The sequence below is a fragment of the Pygocentrus nattereri genome, chromosome 1 (genome assembly GCF_015220715.1).
Source record: "Pygocentrus nattereri isolate fPygNat1 chromosome 1, fPygNat1.pri, whole genome shotgun sequence".
Classification (NCBI taxonomy): domain Eukaryota; kingdom Metazoa; phylum Chordata; class Actinopteri; order Characiformes; family Serrasalmidae; genus Pygocentrus; species Pygocentrus nattereri.
In genome coordinates this window covers 21,253,318-21,273,492 of record NC_051211.1, presented here as the reverse complement: position 1 = coordinate 21,273,492, position 20,175 = coordinate 21,253,318, and the positions used below count along the sequence as shown (strand labels likewise).

Below are 20,175 nucleotides of genomic sequence, written 5' to 3'. Positions count from 1 at the left end.
TCACATTACCTTGCTAAGAACATATCTCTGTTTTCCCACTCCATTTCATGATAGAAAACTTTGCCAGAGCACATTAAGACAGGAAAAAGCAGCAGTTCCTAAATTTCTCTCGCTAAATAAATTAGCTGTAAATACTTTCACATGAGTGCACAAAAATAGCAATATCTAGGAAATGGTGACAAATATAAAATCTACTAGACATTTATATACTCGGTTGTAATTTAGTATCACATACAATAAATAAATGATAAATAAATAAATAAATAAATAAATAAGTCTTTAAAAAATAAAATCTCAGAAAGTGATAAAGTCACTGAACAACCAATCAGTTATCTGTAGATTAGATTTTACTCATTTCTGAGCCACACAAACGTAGGAACTCTGGTTTTGCTTTAAAGTGTTTAAATGTGATAAACTGACAGAGAACAATAACAGTTAGCAAAACATGTCAGAAGCTCCACATGGACCTTATGTGCATCTCGCCATGCTTCCACACTACTCCCCTTTACATTCAAGATATTTGATTATGGGAATTTTAAAAAGAACTATTCATTGCACTCGTATATCTGAGCAAATATTTTTGGCAGTAAACTAGCTATTCTATCACTAAACTATTTTACAAAGGCTTAGCGGCCCCTAAATAGATGTGTGTGTGTGTGTGTGTGTATATATATTTTATATATAATATATATATATATATATATATATATATATATATATATATATACACACACACACATACACGTATATATGTCACAAATTATCCTAATTAAGTAATTTCAGTGCTTTTGTGCTTTTCTATCAGTCTGACGGCAGCAACTGTCTCTTTTTGAGGCCTAAGTACTAATTGCAACATCACATTTTAGTAACAGCAAAGCCAATGTTAACACAGCTTTATTCTTATATTAATTGTTTATGGTGGCGTAACTAAATATTCCTTTTAATCTTTTCATTCCCTTGACCATTAATGACTCAAATTAGGTGAATATCATGCAATAATTAACAGTAGCCTGTATTATGTAATAATATACGAAAATTCAGTGCAATGTCTTGAGGCTCCTTCACCTAAAATAACTACTAGTTATCATGAATGTCTGAATGACTAAAATCATCTATAATTCTCTTGCTCAAGATTAGTTCTTATTTAAACTTTGGCTTTTGTTAGTAATGACGAAAGCTAAACATAATCTTTTCTAAAATCTAAAAGTCCCTTTTAAACCCTATTTAAAAGTATCTGTTCATATATGACAATAAAATATAGGTATGTCTATTAAAATGTAAAGACAATAATATAATACCATAAAAATAAATCATTCATGAGGATATCACACCAAACCATCAGCTTTACACAACATCAACACACATCTTTCCTTCAAAAACCAATAGAACAGCAGTGGCATGACTTTCTGCAGATATTTCTGTCTTTTCATAATTTCGTGAAACTCCACTTTTCCAATAAATACTTGTTTTTTAAAAAACAAAAAACAAAACAATTCTAAACACTTTCCTGGACAGTGGAATTAGATTTCTCCTCTGTAGTGGATTTAACTAGTGGCTCTGTAGCAGACTCAGGTTTCTCCTCACCCTTGGTGGCCTCTGAAGTAGCCTTCACAGAAGAGCTGGGCTTCTCCTCTGCTCCAGAATTGGCTGCCACCAAGGGAACTTTCTCCTTTACTGGAGAAGTGGACGCCATGTCTCCGCCGGCCTCCTGTACAGAAGTAGCTGCAGGAGGTGAAGCGCCGCGGAATTCTCGAGCGATGTCTTCAAAGGTTCGCCCCTTTGTCTCGGGAACACGGAAGAATGTGAAGATGAAGAAGAAGATGAGGAAGATCATGAAGATGATGAAAACGTATGGCCCACAAAGTTTCTGTCAAACAGAATGGAAAAATTAGGAAGACAGCATGATTCAATGCATTTTAATATTCACACAAAAAAAACAAAAAATTGCATGAAAATGCAGCCAAAAGAGCATATTAATCATAGGGCCAATAGCAGGACAGTTTAAATTACCCCACATTTGCCAAAGTAATGTAATCAGACTGGTGGGAATGTAGAGTTCATGTATGAGAGAGAGAATGTAGACGTCCAACAAGTGCATTTCGCACTGCGCTGAGCTTGAACATCAGTCACCCATGTGGAGAACAAGCAGTTTATCTGTTCATCCATGGTTATGTTACTGCTCTCTGTCCTGAACTGCTAGGATATAAAACTGCTTAAAATCCCTTTCAGTTTTGTATGTAAAATGCATAGACTGTAGGGCAAAATGTATAAACCAACACTGACTACTGTCACAACAAATCTACATTATCATAAGGAGCTTTGTAATGAACTAAAAAAATGTATTGGACAAGTGCAATTAGAGGCCAGTCAGAGTCAAGACTGAGACCAGCAACGACAATACCAAGACAAGAAGAAATAAATTAATTATCAGTATTATTAACCGCTTAGTCCAGATAGGGTCATGTTTTTTTCATATATGTGTGTGTGTGTGTGTGTGTGTGTATATATATATATATATATATATATATATATATATATATATATATATATATATATATATATATATATATATATATATCCATCCATCCATCCATCCTGCCTTCTGCCTGATGACAGCTGGGATAGGCTCCAGCACCCCCTGCGGCCCCGAGGAAGAAGTGGCTTAGAAGATGTGTGTGTGTTTGCTTAAAGAAGTTGCACACAAAAAAAAAAGTACAAAAAATTTATCTCCTCCAGTCAAAGTCACACTATTTTAATATTGTCTTTGCTTCTAATATCATCATCTTGGTATCCAACAACTTTATGGAAAATATAATTTTATGTCTATATTGTGTAGGGCTAACTGCTGGGTATCTGTATCAGGCCGATTATCAGTAGAAAATGCTAGACATTACATCGGAGTGGAAAAAAGAATTAATCCGATCCAATCCTGTAACAAATCTAATCTAACATACCACATATTCTCATGTTGTTGTCTAGTTGAAGTAGTTTGAACATGATAGACTATTTTAGATGCTCATCCTAATTGAGGTGCTTATTTGAAAAAGCTCACTTTAAAGCTCATTTAAAAACAGTCTTTAAAGAATAATTATTGGATCATATCAGTATTGGCTGAAGGTTTTATTAAGGGTATCAGAGAGAAAAACTCAGAAGGCACTCAAATATTGTAAAAATATACTACCATGATTAATCAGTCCACATTAACTATGCAAGACAGACTGCATACCTCCAATTTGGGAAAGCTGATGCCCACAAAGAAGTTGGCTGTCCAGTTAGAGAATCCAGCAATGGCCATGGCAGCTGGACGTGGCCCCTGGGAGAAGAGCTCAGCCACAATGAACCAGGGAATGGGTCCTGGGCCCATCTCAAACATAGCCACGAAGGCAAACACTGCCCCAATGCTCAGGTAGCTCAGAGACTCAATGTGCTTCTGCTCAGGAAAAGAAAAAAAATGTCAAAAATGCTAGTATTTCTAACAATTTTTTAGACAACTGCAAGACTGTAGAACTGCAAAGTTAACCTACCAATAGGAGGGCGATGGTCATAAGCAGGGCGCTGACAGCCATACCACCCAAGCCAATAAGGTGCAATGATCTTCGTCCAGCCCTCTCAACAAGGAACAGCTTCAAACAAAAACACATATTAATGTTTACATGTTCTGAACAATCTTGCCACTGATTTTTCAAAAAATTATGCATAGATGGTTAAACTGTAAACAAAGTCATTCAGAGTGGTCGGATGTGTAAAGCTCTGTTCTAGAGTCAGTTCATAGTGGTGGTGATAGGAACCTCTAAAAGCCACCTCACAGAGCAGAAAGCTATCACATGAAATAGTTATGAACATACTATCTGTCAGTTTTCAGAGAAGGTTTTGCCCTAAAATTCATTGGTATAATATATTCAGATGCAAGGCCCCAAAGAAAACATATTTTTTCAGATTTACCATTTTACCCTTATCAGCATTACAGAAAAGAAGACACACATAGGTTCACTAGTTGTAGATAGTAGATAGTAAATAAAATGACTTTGTTTACATCTCAGCCACTAAATTATGCAGAACTATTCAAATATTAACGGAATTCCTCTTTAAGTCAAGTGCTTGGACACTTACTGAAACCACAGTGAAAACAACATTGACAGCTCCAGCTCCGATGGTAGCGTATATGGGTTGGGTCACACCAGCAGACTCAAAAATACCAGTTGAGTAGTAGAACACCTGAGAGAAACACAGAAAAAGAGAAAGCAAGATAAGGAGCAGTCATGCAAATTAAGAGGTCATAGTTTTGGACTGTGGGATGGGCTTTGGTACTTCACTTACAGCGTTGATGCCAGATAGCTGCTGGGACAGCTGTAGAACCACTGCAATGAGAAGAGGCTGGCGGTATGTGGCGGTACGGAAGAGCTCAGGGATGGTAACCTTCTTCTCCATGTTCATCTTCACGCTCTCCTCCTTCATCTCCTGCATATCCTTTGACACGTCTTCAAAGCCTCTCAGGCGCACAAGTGCTAAGACACAAAACCATGGTCATTAGGAGACAGGTCTGGATTACCAAATGAATAAGTAGCTCAGACAGATAATGGTGCCAGTGGGATGAGAACATAGGCAGCAAATTATGACATGAAGAGAGCTGAATCATAAAATTAATTTGAGAGAGGAACAAAGCATTAAGCAGCAAGATTTTGGGCATAAAATCTAAATACAACAAGTAAAAAGGTAGATATTATTTGGGCTGGGACTATATATGGTTTTACCAGCATTTACTTTTTTTAATGTACTGGTTTATTAATCTTATTTTTGTTAACATCTATGAAATTTATAGGTAGAATGTATTATTTTTCCTTTCACTTTGTAAGTCTGAGTGTTCTGTGATCTGACCTGTCCCGGTTCTTCATGTACTCACACAGCAGTGAGTTGTCCAGAGAGCTGAAATGTGACAGCCATACTGGTACATGGGAAAACGTATCAAATTCACATTTTTTTAGTTCCTATTTATAGTTACGTAAGTTAAGTCATTGTGAGGTCTTTTTGCAAAAAAAATTATTTGCAGACTATTGGACTAATTGGACTTTCATGCAAGGTTTTTTTCTTTCAGCCAGTGCAACTCAAAGATGCAACATCTGAGTAACAGTCCATTCTGCTAAATGATTCGGCACTGACTGTGAGTGTCAAGTGGAGTTACTAGTGCTTCTGCTCAGGAAAAGAAAAATTTTTCAAAAATGCTAATATTTATAACTTTCTTGTTGAGAAAACTGCAAGAGTTTGAAGCTTTGAGCATGAAACGAATCAAACAAACCATGAGCACTCATAAACTTTGATGTGAAAGACGTCATTAGTTAGTGTTAAGATTTCAAAACTTGTCTTTTATTTTGATATTTCTTTTCTCTATAAAACACAGACTGTGAAGACTGTGAAAAGTACGGTTACATGTGTGTATGTGCAAACATGTAGAGCAGCGGTTCATACAGTGCATGTTGCAAGTAACAGATGTAAACAGTAATGTTCTGTGCTGGTAATAGATATAAACAGTAGTTTTCTGTCAGCAGCAGTACAGTGTATCTAAGTTGCAGTTATTGAGTGCAAAGTTGGCCAAAAGTTAAACCAGTTCAGAATGGGAGAGGAGAAGAGGTAGTGAGTGAGGTGTTCACCAGCCTGATAGCCTCTGAATAGAAATTGTTCATCAGTCTTGTAGTCCTAGACTTGACACTCCTGTAGCGTCTGCCTAAAGGTAGGAATGTGAAGAGTCTGTGCTGGGGGTATGTACTGTCCCTAATTATGTTGTGGGCCCTCCTGATGACCCTGGTGTGATAAGTGTCCTGTAGTGAGGGAAAGGCTGCTCCTGAAATGGGCTGTGCAGTTTTGATCACACACTGGAGAGCCTTTCTGTCCTGAGCAGTGCAGTTTCTATAAAAGACTGTGATGGAGCTGGTAAGAACACTCTCAATCATACTCTTGTAGAAGGTGCTGAGAATTTTGGCTGGCAGGCAAAATTTCCTCAGCCTTCTCAGAAAGTACAGTCTGATGATGAGGTGTGTGTTGTGTGACCAGGTGAGATCTTCACTGATGTGGATGCCAAGGAATTTGAAGGTTTTCACTCCCTCCACCCGCTGTCTCACCTATGTGTAGGGGTGTGTGCATCTTCTGCTTCCTCCTTGGATCAATAATCATTTCCTTAGTCTTGTCTGCATTCAAGGAAAGATTGTTGTCATAACACGAGGCCACCAGCTCAGCCACCTCCTTCCTGTATGCTGTCTCATTCCCACCTGTGATCAGTCCAATGATTGTAGTATCACCAGCAAACTTAATTATGCTGATGTTGTTCTGGGAGGCCACGCAGTCATACGTGAACAGCGTGTAAAGAAGGGGGCTCAGCACACAGCTCTGGGGGACCCCTGTGCTCATTGTTCTTGCGCTGGATCTGGGGTCTGTCTGGTAGAAAGTTCAGCACCCAGTTGCACAGGGCAGGTGTCAGTCTGAGGAAGAGGAGCTTTTCTGAGAGTTTGTGTGGGATGACCGTGGTAAATGCTGAGCTGTAGTCAATAAAAAGCATTCTGATATACGTGTACTTGCCCTCCAAGTATGTGAGGGCTGTGTGAAGGGCAACGTTCAATGCATCGTTTATGGACCGGTTCAGATGGTATGCAAACTGGAGAGGGTCTGTAGTGTTCGGAATGGTCTCCTGGATATGAGTCATGACTATTCTTGCAAAGCACTTCATCACGATTGGGGTGAGTGCAACAGTGCGATAGTCATTTAGGCAGGTCACAATGCTTTTCTTTGGGAGGGGCACGATGGTGGTGGTCTTGAAGCAGGATGGCACAAAAGCTTGTGTCAGGAACAGATTTCTACAAACACGTCAGCCAGTTCTGATGAGTAAGCACTGAGTGCACGTGTGGGCTTTTTGTCTGGGCCAGCTGTTCTCCATGGGTTTATTCTATTCAAGGCCCTCACACATCCACTGATGTCACAGTGAGCAATGTGTTCTGTGTGCTCTCCTTGACCATAGCGTCTCTCAGTTGGCCAGGACTGAGGGCCTCGAAACAAGCATAGAACTCATTCAGCTCATCAGGTACTGTAGTGTGGCTGGTTGTGACCATCCTGCTTGACTGTTGATAGTTGATGTGCTGCAGTCATTGCCACATGTGCCGGGAGTCCACGGTGGTGTAGTAGCCCTCTGGCTTCAGTCTGTACTGTCTTTTGGCCTCTCTGATAGATCTACGCAGGTCGTATCTGGACCTACTGTAGTCTTCAGCATTGCCTGAAAGAAATGCAGCATGGGGAGCATGTAGCATGGATCGAACTTCACCATTTATCAAAGGTTTCTGGTTGGTGTATTTTCTGCAGTGCTTTGTAGGAACAATGCTTTCAATGCAGCTGCTGATGTAGCCCATTACTCCAGAAGCATAGTCCTCTAGACCAACAGTACAGTCCTCTTCCACAGCAGCAGTTTGTACTATCAAAGCAGTCCTGAAGCACTAGATCAGTTTCTTCATTCCACACTTTGATAGTTTTACTAACTGGAAGTGCTTGCTTGACAAGTTGTCTTTATGTTGGGTGGAGTAACACGAAGACGTGATCTGTCTGAAGTGTGGCCAAGGCACAGCCCTGTAGGCACCCCTCGCGTTGGTGTAGACTTGGTCGAGTATGTTGCTCTCCCTCGTCGGAAAGCTCACGTGCTGATGATACTTGGGGATGACAGTCTTCAGGCTGCAGTGGTTGAAGTCGCCGGCAACAATGAACACGGCGTCCAGGTGTGCGGTCTCTTGTTTACTAATGGCATCATTCAGCAGCCCTAGCACAGTGGCTGAGTTCGTGTGTGGCAGGATGTAAACAGCCAGACTAACGCAGCGCGTTCTCTCGGCAGATAGAGTGGTCTGCACTTCACCATCGGCAGTTCTAAGTCAGCTGAACAATGTGTTTCAACAGTCTTCACGTCTGAACACCACCTATTGTTCACACAGATGCAGATACCGCCGCCTTTGTTCTTTCCCGACACTGCCGTGCGGTCCCCACGGTGGACGGAATGCATTTCTAACTGGATCGCTGAGTCTGGCATGCTGTCCGAGAGCCAGGTTTCTGTAAGAATAAGAGCACAGTACTCTCTGATCTCACGCTGAGTTGGTATTCTGGTTGTTAGCTCTTCAAGCTTGTTTTGGAGGGAGCGAACATTTGCTAGCAACAAGCTAGGTAGCGGTGGCCACATAGCCCTAGCCTGTAGCTTAGCATGTAGCCCACCGCTCCTGCCCTGTTTCCGCTTTGGCTGTTGTGTTCGTCGGCTGTGCCGCTCACCCGAGCCTGGTGCTGCAGGGCTTGCTGGCTGATGCTGGTGGAGTATGAGCGTAAAAGAAAGTTGAAGTCCGAAAGGCTAAAGGTAAGTTCATGACGAACTTAACCGATCTGCAGGAGTGCCTCTCTACTGTAACTAACTGTACCGTGCATATACTGTACATTTAAAATAAATACTAAAGTTAAAATAAATAATAAATAGCGTTGGTTGCAGGAGGAACACACAGAGATTTCTGCCACGGTGGGCACCATCTTAGAGAAAGCCAGTAATATATTTATCAATAACACTATTCCAATGTATCACTATTGCAAAACATCATATTGTCCCAGCCATAGATATTACTCAAAATGTACACAAAGAATAAATCAGTGATGAATCAGGGTAGATAATGATATACAGGGCCTGTCTCATGAAGCAGGATTTTAATGTAAAGGAAAGCATAACCATTGTCGATGCAACGGATCGGAGCTGTGGTCGCAAGGTTGTAGGTGCCTGTCGTGGCAGCAATCCCCGAATACATTGGTGGACACCTCAGGTAAAGGAAGACGTCTAGCTGAAGAAAGAGTCCTATCGGGCCTGGTTGGCTTGTGGGACTCTGGAGGCAAAAGATGGGTACCAAAGGGCCAAGCGGGTCGCGGCTTTGGCGGTTGCTGAGGCAAAAACTTGGGTGTGGGAGGAGTTTGGTGAGGCCATGGAGAAAGACTATTGACAGGCACGAGAAGGTTCTGGCAAACCGTCAGGCGCCTCAAGAGAGGAAAGTGGTTCCCGACCAACACTGTATACAGTGGGGCTGGGGGGCTGCTGACTTCGACTGGGGAAGGAATACTTCAAGGATCTTCTCGATCCCACCAACGATCCTTCCCTAGAGGAGGCAGAGCTTGAAGATCCAAGCGAGGGTCCGTCCATCACTCGGGCTGAGGTAGCCAAGGTGGCTGGAAAACTCCTTGGTGGCAGAGAACTGGGGGTGGATGAGATCTGCCCGGAATTCGTGAGGGCCATGGATGTTGTAGGGCTGTCTTGGCTGACACGTCTCTGCAACATCGCGTGGACATCTGGGACGGTCCCCCTGGAATGCCAGACCAGAGTGGTGGTCCCTCTTTTTAAGAAAAGGGACCGGAGGGTGTGTTCCAACTATCAGGGGATCACATTTCTCTGCCTACCCGGTAAGGTCTATGCAGGGGAACAGAGGCCGACCGATAGTCGAATCTCAGCTACAAGAGGAACAATGCGGGTTTTGCCTTGGTCGTGGAACACTGGACCAGCTTTTTATCCTCACCAGGGTCCTGGAGGGTGCGTGGGAGTTCGCCCAACCATTCCACATGTGGTTTGAGGAATTGGAGAAGGCATTCGACTGCATCCCTTGCACCTTGAATATGTGGGGAGTGCTCCGGGAGCACGGGCTAAGGGGCTCGTTGTTACAGGCCATTCAGTCCCTGTACAAAGCAGGAGCTTGGTTCGTATAGCCGGCAGTAAGTCGGATTGGTTTCCAGTCAGGGTTGGACTCTGTCTGTCTGTTATCACCAATTCTGTTCATAGCTTTTATGGACAGACTTTCTCGGAACAGCCAAGTAGTGGAGGGTGTCCAGTATGGTGGCCTCAGGATTTCACGTCTGCTATTTGTGGATGATGTGGTCCCGTTGGCATTATCAGGCCGGGACCTCCGGCTCTCTCTGGACCAGTTTGCAGCTGAGTGTGAAGCAGCTGGGATGAAAATCAGCATCTCTAAATCTGAGACCATGGTCCTCAGTTAGAAAAGGGTGGAATGCTCTGTCCAGGTCAAGAGTGAATTCTTGCCCTAAGTGGAGGAGTTTAAATATCTTGGGATTCTGTTCACGAGTAAAGGAAGAATGGAGCGAGATGTTGACAGGCGGATTGGTGTGGCGTCTGCAATAATGCGGACCCTATACCGGTCCGTCATGGTGAAGAGAGAGCTGAGCCAGAAGGCGAAGCTATCAATTTACTGGTCAATCTACGTTCTGACTCTCACCTCTGGTCATGAGCTTTGGGTAGTGACCGAAAGCACGAGATCGTGGATACAAGCGGCCAAAATGAGGGTCACCAGGCTCTCCCTCAGAAATAGCGTGAGAAGCTTGGCGATTCAGGAGAGGCTCGGAGTAGAGCCGCTGCTGCTCCACATTGAGACAAGCCAGTTGAGGTGGTTCGGGCATCTGGTAAGGATGGCCTCTGGACGCCTCCCTAGGGAGGTGTTCCAGACATGTCTGACGGGGAGGAGACCCCGGGGAAGACCCAGGACACGCTGGAAGGATTATATCTCAACTGTCTTGGGAACACCTCGGTATCCCTCTGGAAAAGCTGGAGGTGGTGGCGGGGGAAAGGGAGACCTGGGCCTTTGCTTAGGCTGCTGCCCCCGCTACCTGGACTCGGATAAGCAGATGACAATGGATGGATGGAAAACATAACATTGTCCTCATAAACTGAATTGGAAGCTGTCATAAGCTGCTGTTAGTCTTTAGGTTCAAGAACCTTTAGCTTTAGTTTCTCTGTGGAGCAGTCATATGCAGTGCAGAGAGGGGGTCTATTTTGGTCCTGTCATTAAATATGAATTGTTTTTGAAGTATATATATTTTTCTGGTGCTGGTCATCATTTCTGTTCTGGCATGCAGCTTGGAAACCTGCCTGATTAAAATATACTTGAGCTACATGCATACCCTTAATTTGCACTCAGATAATGCTATTTAATTCTAATTAATAAAAAAATGATAAAAATAAAAACTGATTAAATCAAAACTAGATTAACAATGCAGAAGTAAAATCATGCTAACTAGCCAGCTTTTATTAATTGCTAATATCTCACCTTTGCGAGCCTCCTCCTCCTGATTGAGGTTAATAAGGAGGTAGCGGGGGCTCTCAGGGCAGAAAGGCAGCAGCACACACTGTATAACTGCAGGTACCACAGTCAGAGCTAGCAGCAGAGGCCACAATTTATCTGAGCCTAGAAGAAACTCCAGACCAAAGATCTACATGCAGTAGAAAAGCAGACAGGAGACACCAATTAGCAAAGTTAGAATGTAAGCAGTAGTAGGCAGTTAGCAGAAATTTAGGCAGGTTAGGTTAGGCAGTCTTAGCAGATTAGGTTGTTTTTGGCTAGCAAGCTACAGAGTAAAAATAAACCCCATGTTATCTGTGTATCATGTGCAAATCTTCAAATCCTTAAAACACAAAACAACACTAGAGACAACTAGGCAGTCTGTGGGAAACAATGTGTGCTAGCAAATATTACAAAAAAAAATTATTGCTTGTCACAGTATGTTTCATAAATTTTAGCCTTGAATTTATGTGTGAATTTATGTAGAACATCCTGTGTCTAATTTGACTTGAGAAAGGGTCGGCCAATAAAAACATCTGAGGTCATGTAGCACTGTAAAAACTGATTAAATTCTATTGATTTAATTTAAAATGGTAAGTAACCTGGTTGATTTACAATTGAATTGAGTTTATTGAACATCAAATAGTATGACAACAGAACATTAATCTGATTTATATTCTGTTAAATTACTGTTTGAAGATCAATGTGCTCAAAATTTTAAAGAAACTTGTTTAATTAATTTTTTCAAGTTAAAACACAATAATTTTTACAGTGTGGCAAAATGATAATTATATATATTTTGATCTATAACTCTATTGGCACATAAAACCACATGAAAGTTCACTGAAGCAAGTGAATTTACAAAATATGTACAAATAACTACTGAATTACATATGTAATTTTAATGTGTTGAAATTCTCATATTAAAGCAAATTAAAGTAATACCTCTCAACCTCTACGGGTTAAACTAATTTGACTGTGAAAGCACAAGAAAAAACTACAATCTACACTGTATCACAGATAATAATTCACCTGAGAAATTAAGATGCCCAATACCACACCCAGCTGGTGCAGAGTCCCAAAGGCTCCACGCAAAGGGGTGGGTGATACTTCTCCGACATACATCGGAGTGAGACCAGTGAAGAGGCCACAGAAAAGCCCGATAACCAGGCGGCCAGCGATGACCATCTCAAAGGAAGAGCAGAGAGTGCACAGCCCCATCAGCCCTCCACCAATCAAGGCCAAGATATTCACCAGGAACATTGACTTGCGTCTGTAAAGACAGAAAGACGAGGTGATTAAGAAGATTTCTCTAATTTCCGATCAAGAATAAAACTTCTGTCAGATTTTCTCTAATAATAGTTTTTGTGAAAAATAAAATATAACCAAATAACTTTAATGCCATGATATTAGAGCTGCAGGATAAGGACATGAAAAGTGATGTTCGATAAAGTTGTTATATATTTCTATGAACACATGAGAAGCAATAAATTATTATTAAAATACTGTCTCTCTTAATGGATGTGCAACAAGTCAAATAATACAATCAAGCAAAAACAGAAAATCCTATATGTCACATTCACTTTGGCGCAAAATCCAAAATAAATAATAATAAAATACTAATAGCTAATATCACTAGCACAATTAGCAACACTGTTGTCCTAAAATAAGCCTTTTTGTGTACTGTAATGTTACAATAAAAATGAACAAATATATATATATATATGTTTTTCTATTCTATATAGACTTACAAAAACAATACAATTGACAACTTCTTATAAAGCTTCTTATGGTGATGGTTTTTTAGGAGTTAGTAACAGAGTAGTTTTAAGAGGAGTAATTAAGTTGCTTGCTTTACATATGGGACAGCAGGGTCCAAGCCCAAGAGTAGTAGTAAAAGAAGTAGAGCACTAATGTTAGACGTGCAGCTGCAGCTCATAATCATGAGTTCACTGCAGAAACTCACACTGTGATTTGATTTTTTATGTGAGTTTGATATACTTTGTAAACATTGCTAAAGTTTTAATTCTCTTTTGACTGTAAGGAGTTTTATGCAAACACTGCTTACATTTGAATTACAAAACAAGCAAGTTTTCATATATCACCAACCACTTTAGTAGAAGCTTGGTGAATGCTCACTGGCTGAAGATTAAGTTAAAGTGAGCAGGAGGAATGAACATTTGTTTTTACCTACCGTCCAAACTTATCTGCCACCACACCGACACTGAAGGAGCCCACCATTCCACCGACACTGAAAATGGCCACTGCTAAGCTCCATACAAAGATAGACACTCCAGGTTCGATAGGCTTCCCATAACGTTTCACCCAAGTCTCGTTGAAAAATGCTTGCAGTTTCTGAAGGCGGTCAGAGCAACAACATCATTATGACAAATAGCTGAGATGGCACTGAGATAATTTATTGCATTAATATACATGCCTATGAATCCAAGCACATGTCATTACCGCAAGAGATAAAACAGTCATTCTCTTTTCCTCTAACACCTGAGGAAAAATACAACAGAAAGTGATCTCACACACACATTCACGCACACCCACACACTCTTTTACCTGTTCAGGTGCATTGATGACCCCTGTGTTATAGCCAAACTGCAGGGAGCCAATAACAGCCGTGCTCAGAGAGAACAGGAGGTAGCACGTTACTTGTTTCTGTGTAAAAAGGAGTTAGACAGCATAAAATGGAATTCTGAGTGACTTTGCTGTAGACAGCACTGTAAATGAGCATTACATAAAGTTATTAAACCAGAAAACAACAAACAAAACATGAGTAAAAGGCCTAATTATTGAGTGGCCTCGTCATATCCAGCACAACAGTTTATAAAAAAAAAAGATTTGATTTATGAAAAACAATTTGATCCTGATTTCATCTACTCTTTATTTTGGTCAACCAACAGATACCATTTTTGACTAACACTGCCAACTACTAATAAGAAATGAATGAAAATAATAAATGTAAAGTATTATGTTGATATATTACAGTTTGTTTCAAACTGATTCACCATAAACAAGCATGTTTTTAACAGGAACTGCCAGGAAATCTCAAACATTGTGGTGATGTGTGTTTTGGAGCCACTATGAGTAAATAAATGTCATGTTTTTAAGACTCTGATCCTGAATGGCACCTTTGGTAAAAATTAGCAAAAGAAGGCTCTGTGAAGAAAAGAAACAAAAATCCATAAAACACAAGACCATTATACTCTAAACTGTAATCGATAATATGCTCTTAATGGCCAAAAGCATGCAGCAACACAAACATCACATCCTTATGTGCAAAACCAAGGGCATTAATATAGAATTGGTCTCTCCTTTGCAGATCCCACCTGTTTACAACGGATGTAGCTGAAATAGATGAACGCACTATTCAGAAGCAGGGATGAGACAGAATATTTAAATAATTTAATAGTCCTGAAAGATGAAATATTAAATTAGGGTTTTTCTCTATGTTGACAGGCTGGTCTTTGACAATACACATTCTCAAAAAACCTCACAAAATGTTTGAACTCTATACTACACCAAAGGGCAGTGCGGAGCCTGTGTCTTACAATTTGGTGAGAGTTTCTTATCTGTTCAGTCCAAAGAAGGAAGCACAGAAAAATGATTGCAGTCAGCACACTGGATGAGAAGCACCACTAACTCTTCATAAACTCACTTTTTTCTAGCTAAAAGCTACAAGGTTAAATATAGCTAACCTAAAAGTAAAACAATTGATTAACATTTGTCTGTTCATCTTACAGAATGTAGAATTTCTAGCCTAAGATGCTGAGTGGCTTCACTCTCTCCGTCTCAGTAACTTCACTGGTCACTACTTCCTGACACATCCAGTGTAGGAACTCCACGTGCAGGAGACTGTAGTATTTAAATTACTATACTTAAAATGTTTAGTACCAGACTTGACCGAAACGCTCAGCCCTACATATAAGCAGACTCTACAGAGTTTTGCAAAGGTAGTTTATTGTAATGCATATTTTTAAGTACACCTGAATTCTGAGTAAACCAACAATTTTTTATACACACACACACACCCACACACACACACCCACATACACACACACACACACACACACACACACACACACACACACACACACACACACACACATATACATATATATATATATATTTCTTCTACACAGCACTGTTTCCCCACAATCCTGTAGTTACTGAATAATAAGTCTTAGTATGTAATAAGCCTGGGATTTTAAGGGGTTAACTCTATGCTAAGGACAGTACAGTACCCACACCTTAATTAAGAAACAAATTAAGAATGAACATCTGCAATACAGCATAACAGTGACTCACATGTTCATGCTTTCTGAAGCAGTACATCACAGTGTAGGCTGAACTGTAATAAATGAAATGGTAGCTTCACAAATTACAGCTTACCTCCACAGACTGATCTTTAAAATTGAAGGGTTTTCGTTTTTTGACCCTGCTACACCCGCCTCACTCTTGAGTCAGCAGCCAACAGGCCTGCCTGATTCATGCACGTGGCCATGAAGTTATGTAAAACAGGATGACACTAAAAGCATTTGCTTCAAAAATATTTCCTAAAGTAACTACAGGTTTAAGTGTAAATGCATGAATAAATGCACTGACAGAATTCTTTATGTGATTAATTGACTTGCCAACTTAGAGGGGACGACCCTTAACAAAATCACTGAGCCTTTCTGCTGAATCCAGGTTTCTAGGGTAATAGGACACAACAGTGCTGAGAGAGCAGAATGCAGTGGGCTACATGATCCTGTAGCGGCTGAAGCTTTCCGGGCTGATGACCTTACATTCACCTTCACCTCACGATTCAGATGTGAAGAATTTGTGTGTGTCATGCAGTGAGTGGTTTCATTGCAAAAAAGCCTGGAGCAGATGGGTTGTACAAGGCTGGCGTGCTAAGGAACCACAAGCATCTGCCGTGAAGCATTACAAGTGAAATATACAACTGCAAAGGCCCAATAATATTATTTTAGAAAGCAATACTTTGGTTTTAAAATAGCATGTTATACTCTACTATTTAAAAGTTTGAAATCACTGCTTTTAATAATATAATACACATTTTGTTGCAGAGACATGAAAAAAATATTATTCTCATCTGATGCTAATTAGGCCTGGGTGATGTAATCAGATATCTGATGACATCCTCCACTGATGACAAATAACCCAATGAGGATGTGTAAAAAGTGAAAATTGGCATTTTGGCAAAAAAAAAAAGTAAACAAACAAACAGATAATTAGAGAAGATTAATTTACATTTAAAAGCTTGTTAAACATGGTGGGAAACTCAGATTCAAATTTAAGAAGTGTGCAGGCTTGCAAACCAGTTTCACAGTGAGCGAGAGAGAGAGACGTTTGTTAGGAACCTACCTGTGTTGTTTCTATCTGCTATGCGTTGTAATGCTGGCTTTACCACCCCTTAATTTACTTAACATGACCACAATCAAAAATGAAGGTGGACATGCTTTGGAACTCTAACTTGAAGATAAAGTTTCTCTGATCCTCGTCTACAGTGGTAAACATGCCCCTGTCCCAACTTCTTTGGAACGTGTTGCAGGCATCAAATTCAAAATGAGTGAATATTTGCAAAAAACAATAAAATTTATCTGTTTGGACATTAAATATCTTGTCTTTGTAGTGTATTCAATTGAATATAAGTTGAAAAAGATTTGCAAATCATAGTATTCTGTTTTTATTTATGTTTTACACAGCATCCCAACTTCATTGGAACTGGGGTTGTAAAGAACAACAGCCATTTTCAAATTATGCCAAAACTGAAAAATGTTTTGTTCCGACAGTAGCAGTATATTCTATCTTTAATACAACTTGTGGAAAGAATTTACATCCAGAATACTTTGCATTTGAAAAGCAGTGACCAAATCTTGCAATTAAACAGCAATTCAGTTGTCTTACCTCAGCAAATTACTATAAATAAATATACAATTAGATATCACAGATTATTATTTAACTACATTTGCTTCTTGTTATCAAAATACTTTAAACTGTGCATAAATGATCAGATGTCTAGTTTGTAACATTTCAGTCCACAGTCTGAGTTATTACTTAATAACAATTACTACATGACAAGTGATTCCTAACATCTGCCATTCCGAACAGTAGTGTAGGTAAACAAACCGCCACGCTCCACTTCGAGAAAACTGACACGCCCCTCTCCTCCCTGCCTCTCTGTTTCTGTATCTTTCTCACTGTCACTCTTTCTGTGAAGTCACAATGACTCAGTGAATCTGAGTAAACTTGAGCCGATAGTGCACAAAAGCATTAGCCTGATAACATCATCATTAGCACGACTAACAGTTCAGGATCAGGTTTTCGAGGTTACTGCCTGAAAGACTGAACTACGTGCAAATCAGGTTACACAGACATACTAAAAATATACAACCCTGCACCTCAAACGGAATGTAGAGAAAAGATAAAACTGTGTTTGTTTCAGTTGGACTGTGTTGAGAAACAAACATTAATGCATAACGTGGATCCACAAAACTAAAACTCTGCAGCCCTACAATATAATCCTGCATCTGCCGCTTTCTTCTCCCAAGATGTCTACTTTATCCTCACTTACACTCTTGCCTCGCCCTCGTTGTCATAACAACAACCTGAAGGTGACAGCTGCATTGACACTTTAGATTAGACCCACACAACGGCTGTTCAATCCAAGGCGCAGTACAGCTCACTGCTCATTATGAGGAGGTTGTATTTCATTCAGCAGCAACCAAAAACAAAGCACTGTCTACAGTCCATTCTCTGTATTACATATACGTCATCTAGTACTAATCCTGAGAGTAAATCGGCACGAGATTTACAGTAACAGAGGGCAACAGCATGGACTAATTTCAGCTATGAATTCAATAACCGTGTAGCCAGGCAGGAAAAGGCCTACACAAACCGCTCTGAGCCATTTGGGCTTTCAATACAGTGAATGAATAGCACGCACTAGTGTCACTCCTTTGAATAGAGCTAATGTTAAAGAACCTTTCTGTGGTTCTCAAATGTACTGCATGTACATTTCATCAAGGACACAGCAGATGATTCCTCAATTGGGTTGCCATTTAGCCCATCTAACTCAGAAAATACAGTTTACTTTTTGTTATTTTGTCAACACTGAATGTAAGAAAACATACATTTAACCACTGAAAAAAGTGATCACATCAAATTTTTACTAAAGGTTTCTGTGCTGGCACTGGCATGAATAAGCAAAAGCATAATTGTAGTAAATGCACTATATATATATTCTCTAAGAGTTTACTCAAATGTTACTTTTTTAAGCAAATCATTTTTCAGTTTGTCTTAATTAATAATTTGGATAAGAACTGTAAATGTTTCTTATCAGTCAACATTACAATATTACTGAGAAGAAAGAAAAAGAATGAGATAATCTGTTGTTCTGCTTCCCTGGTCTTCAGGAAAGTTGGATGAGGCATGTATGGGACAAAAAATGGGAAAAATGTTTATATTCTGCAAAGTAAAGTTTAAATTTGCACAGTATTCCAAATATTTCACAGCAGTAAATGCGTTCAGGTAGCAACTTAGCGCGACGCGACTAAAAAAGCTATTCTGACACTGCAGTGACACTGACCTGGGGGTGGTGCGCTAGTACGAGTGGATCAGACAGCAGCGCTGCTCAGTGTCACTGCTGGACTGAGAACAGTCCACCAACCAAAATATCCAGCTCCCAGCGTCCTGTGACCACTAATGAGGGACTAGAGGACGATCAACACAAAGCGTGCAGCAACAGATGAGCTCCCATCCCTGACTTCACATCTACAAGCTGGATCAACAAGGTAGGAGCGTCTAAGGCGGGTGTGTTTAAAAACTCTAGCAGCGCTGCTGTGTCTGATCCACGCACAACACACAGTAACACACCACATCAGTGTCACTGCAGTGCTGAGAATGACCCACCAGATAATACCTGCTCTGTGGTGGTCTTCTGAGGGTGCTGACCATTGAGGAACAATGTATGGAGGTAAACGGATGGTCTACGTCTGTAAATACAGAACTACAGAGCGCACCTATATGGCAGGTGGAGCTGAAAAGGATGATGAAAAGGAGGTGGTTTTAATTTTATGGCTAATTGTGGTTAATGACTCCTTTTAAAGCCCTGGTGTGGCGTTTTCCACAACAGCTCTAGAACATTAACCCAGTTTGAAATGGGAGAAAGCACAGATGTCTCCCCTGAGAGGCTGAGCACATAGTCTAGTCGGCTGGGTGTTGTCGAGCACTCACTCACCTTCTCCCCCTCCATCTTCCCCGAGAGGATAAGTCGAAGACTGGTTGACTTCGGGCGGACGTGCGGTGTAGCACAAACTGCTCAGACTGCGTGCTTGCTGGAAGAGGAGGGAGAACAGAAATGAAGGAGGGAAGTATCAAGAAAGATGCCTCAAAATAACACGACACACAACAGGTCCTGGCCACACTGCTGACTCCGGCTTTCCTCGCTAGGTCGCCTCAGCCGTAATTATTTGTAAAACCGTGTCGAGCTGCTACCACAGGCCAAATGTTAAGCCCAGAGTTATCATCACCCCATAGCATAACGGAGGCATCACTTCAGTGCTCCGGCAGCTCCGACACGCCTTTGTAGCTCAAACTCGCTCGTTTCCCTACGCAGGAGCTGCTATTGCCCTCGACTGCGGTCAAACAGAAAGCCAAGACAGCTCGGAAGCTCTAACGCAGCCTCCGTAGCTAAAGAAGACCTCAGCCTACCTTCTGCTGGTCGTCGTGACTGAACTGAGCTGCCCCACCGCCAGAGGGAGGAATGAAGCCCAGCTCCTCGCCGCTCGGTGACCACCCAGTGAGTACACGACCATCCGCACGTTGCCTTTTGACGAAAACACCTCCCGGCTGGCCTCGTCCAATAAAAACGAGACTCAGCTCGGCCTCCTTCCCCCCACTCTCTCTTTATTCCCCCCACTTCATTTATCTGTGACACGCATTCTGCATCACATCTCGTGACTGCAGCTCACAGCAGCGGGGGGCGTGTTCTCGTAAAGCCAACGGTGGGCGATCCGAGGATGCTCCATCCTCCCCATGATGCCCCGCGCGC

The 20,175-nt window shown here is 41.1% G+C and overlaps 1 protein-coding gene across 1 annotated transcript; it reads right to left on the bottom strand.

The window, feature by feature from the left end:
• Window positions 1–714: 714 nt before the first annotated feature.
• slc2a3a (solute carrier family 2 member 3a) lies at window positions 715–20,175 on the bottom strand. Its single transcript, XM_017718538.2, has 11 exons — window positions 19,836–20,175; window positions 19,363–19,459; window positions 13,680–13,778; window positions 13,306–13,466; window positions 12,144–12,384; window positions 11,100–11,262; window positions 4,318–4,505; window positions 4,111–4,215; window positions 3,525–3,623; window positions 3,227–3,430; window positions 715–1,867 (listed from the first exon to the last, which is right to left on the bottom strand). Exons 2-11 carry the CDS (start codon window positions 19,375–19,377, stop codon window positions 1,496–1,498), a joined length of 1,647 nt encoding a protein of 548 aa, XP_017574027.1. The 5' UTR covers window positions 19,378–19,459; window positions 19,836–20,175; the 3' UTR covers window positions 715–1,495.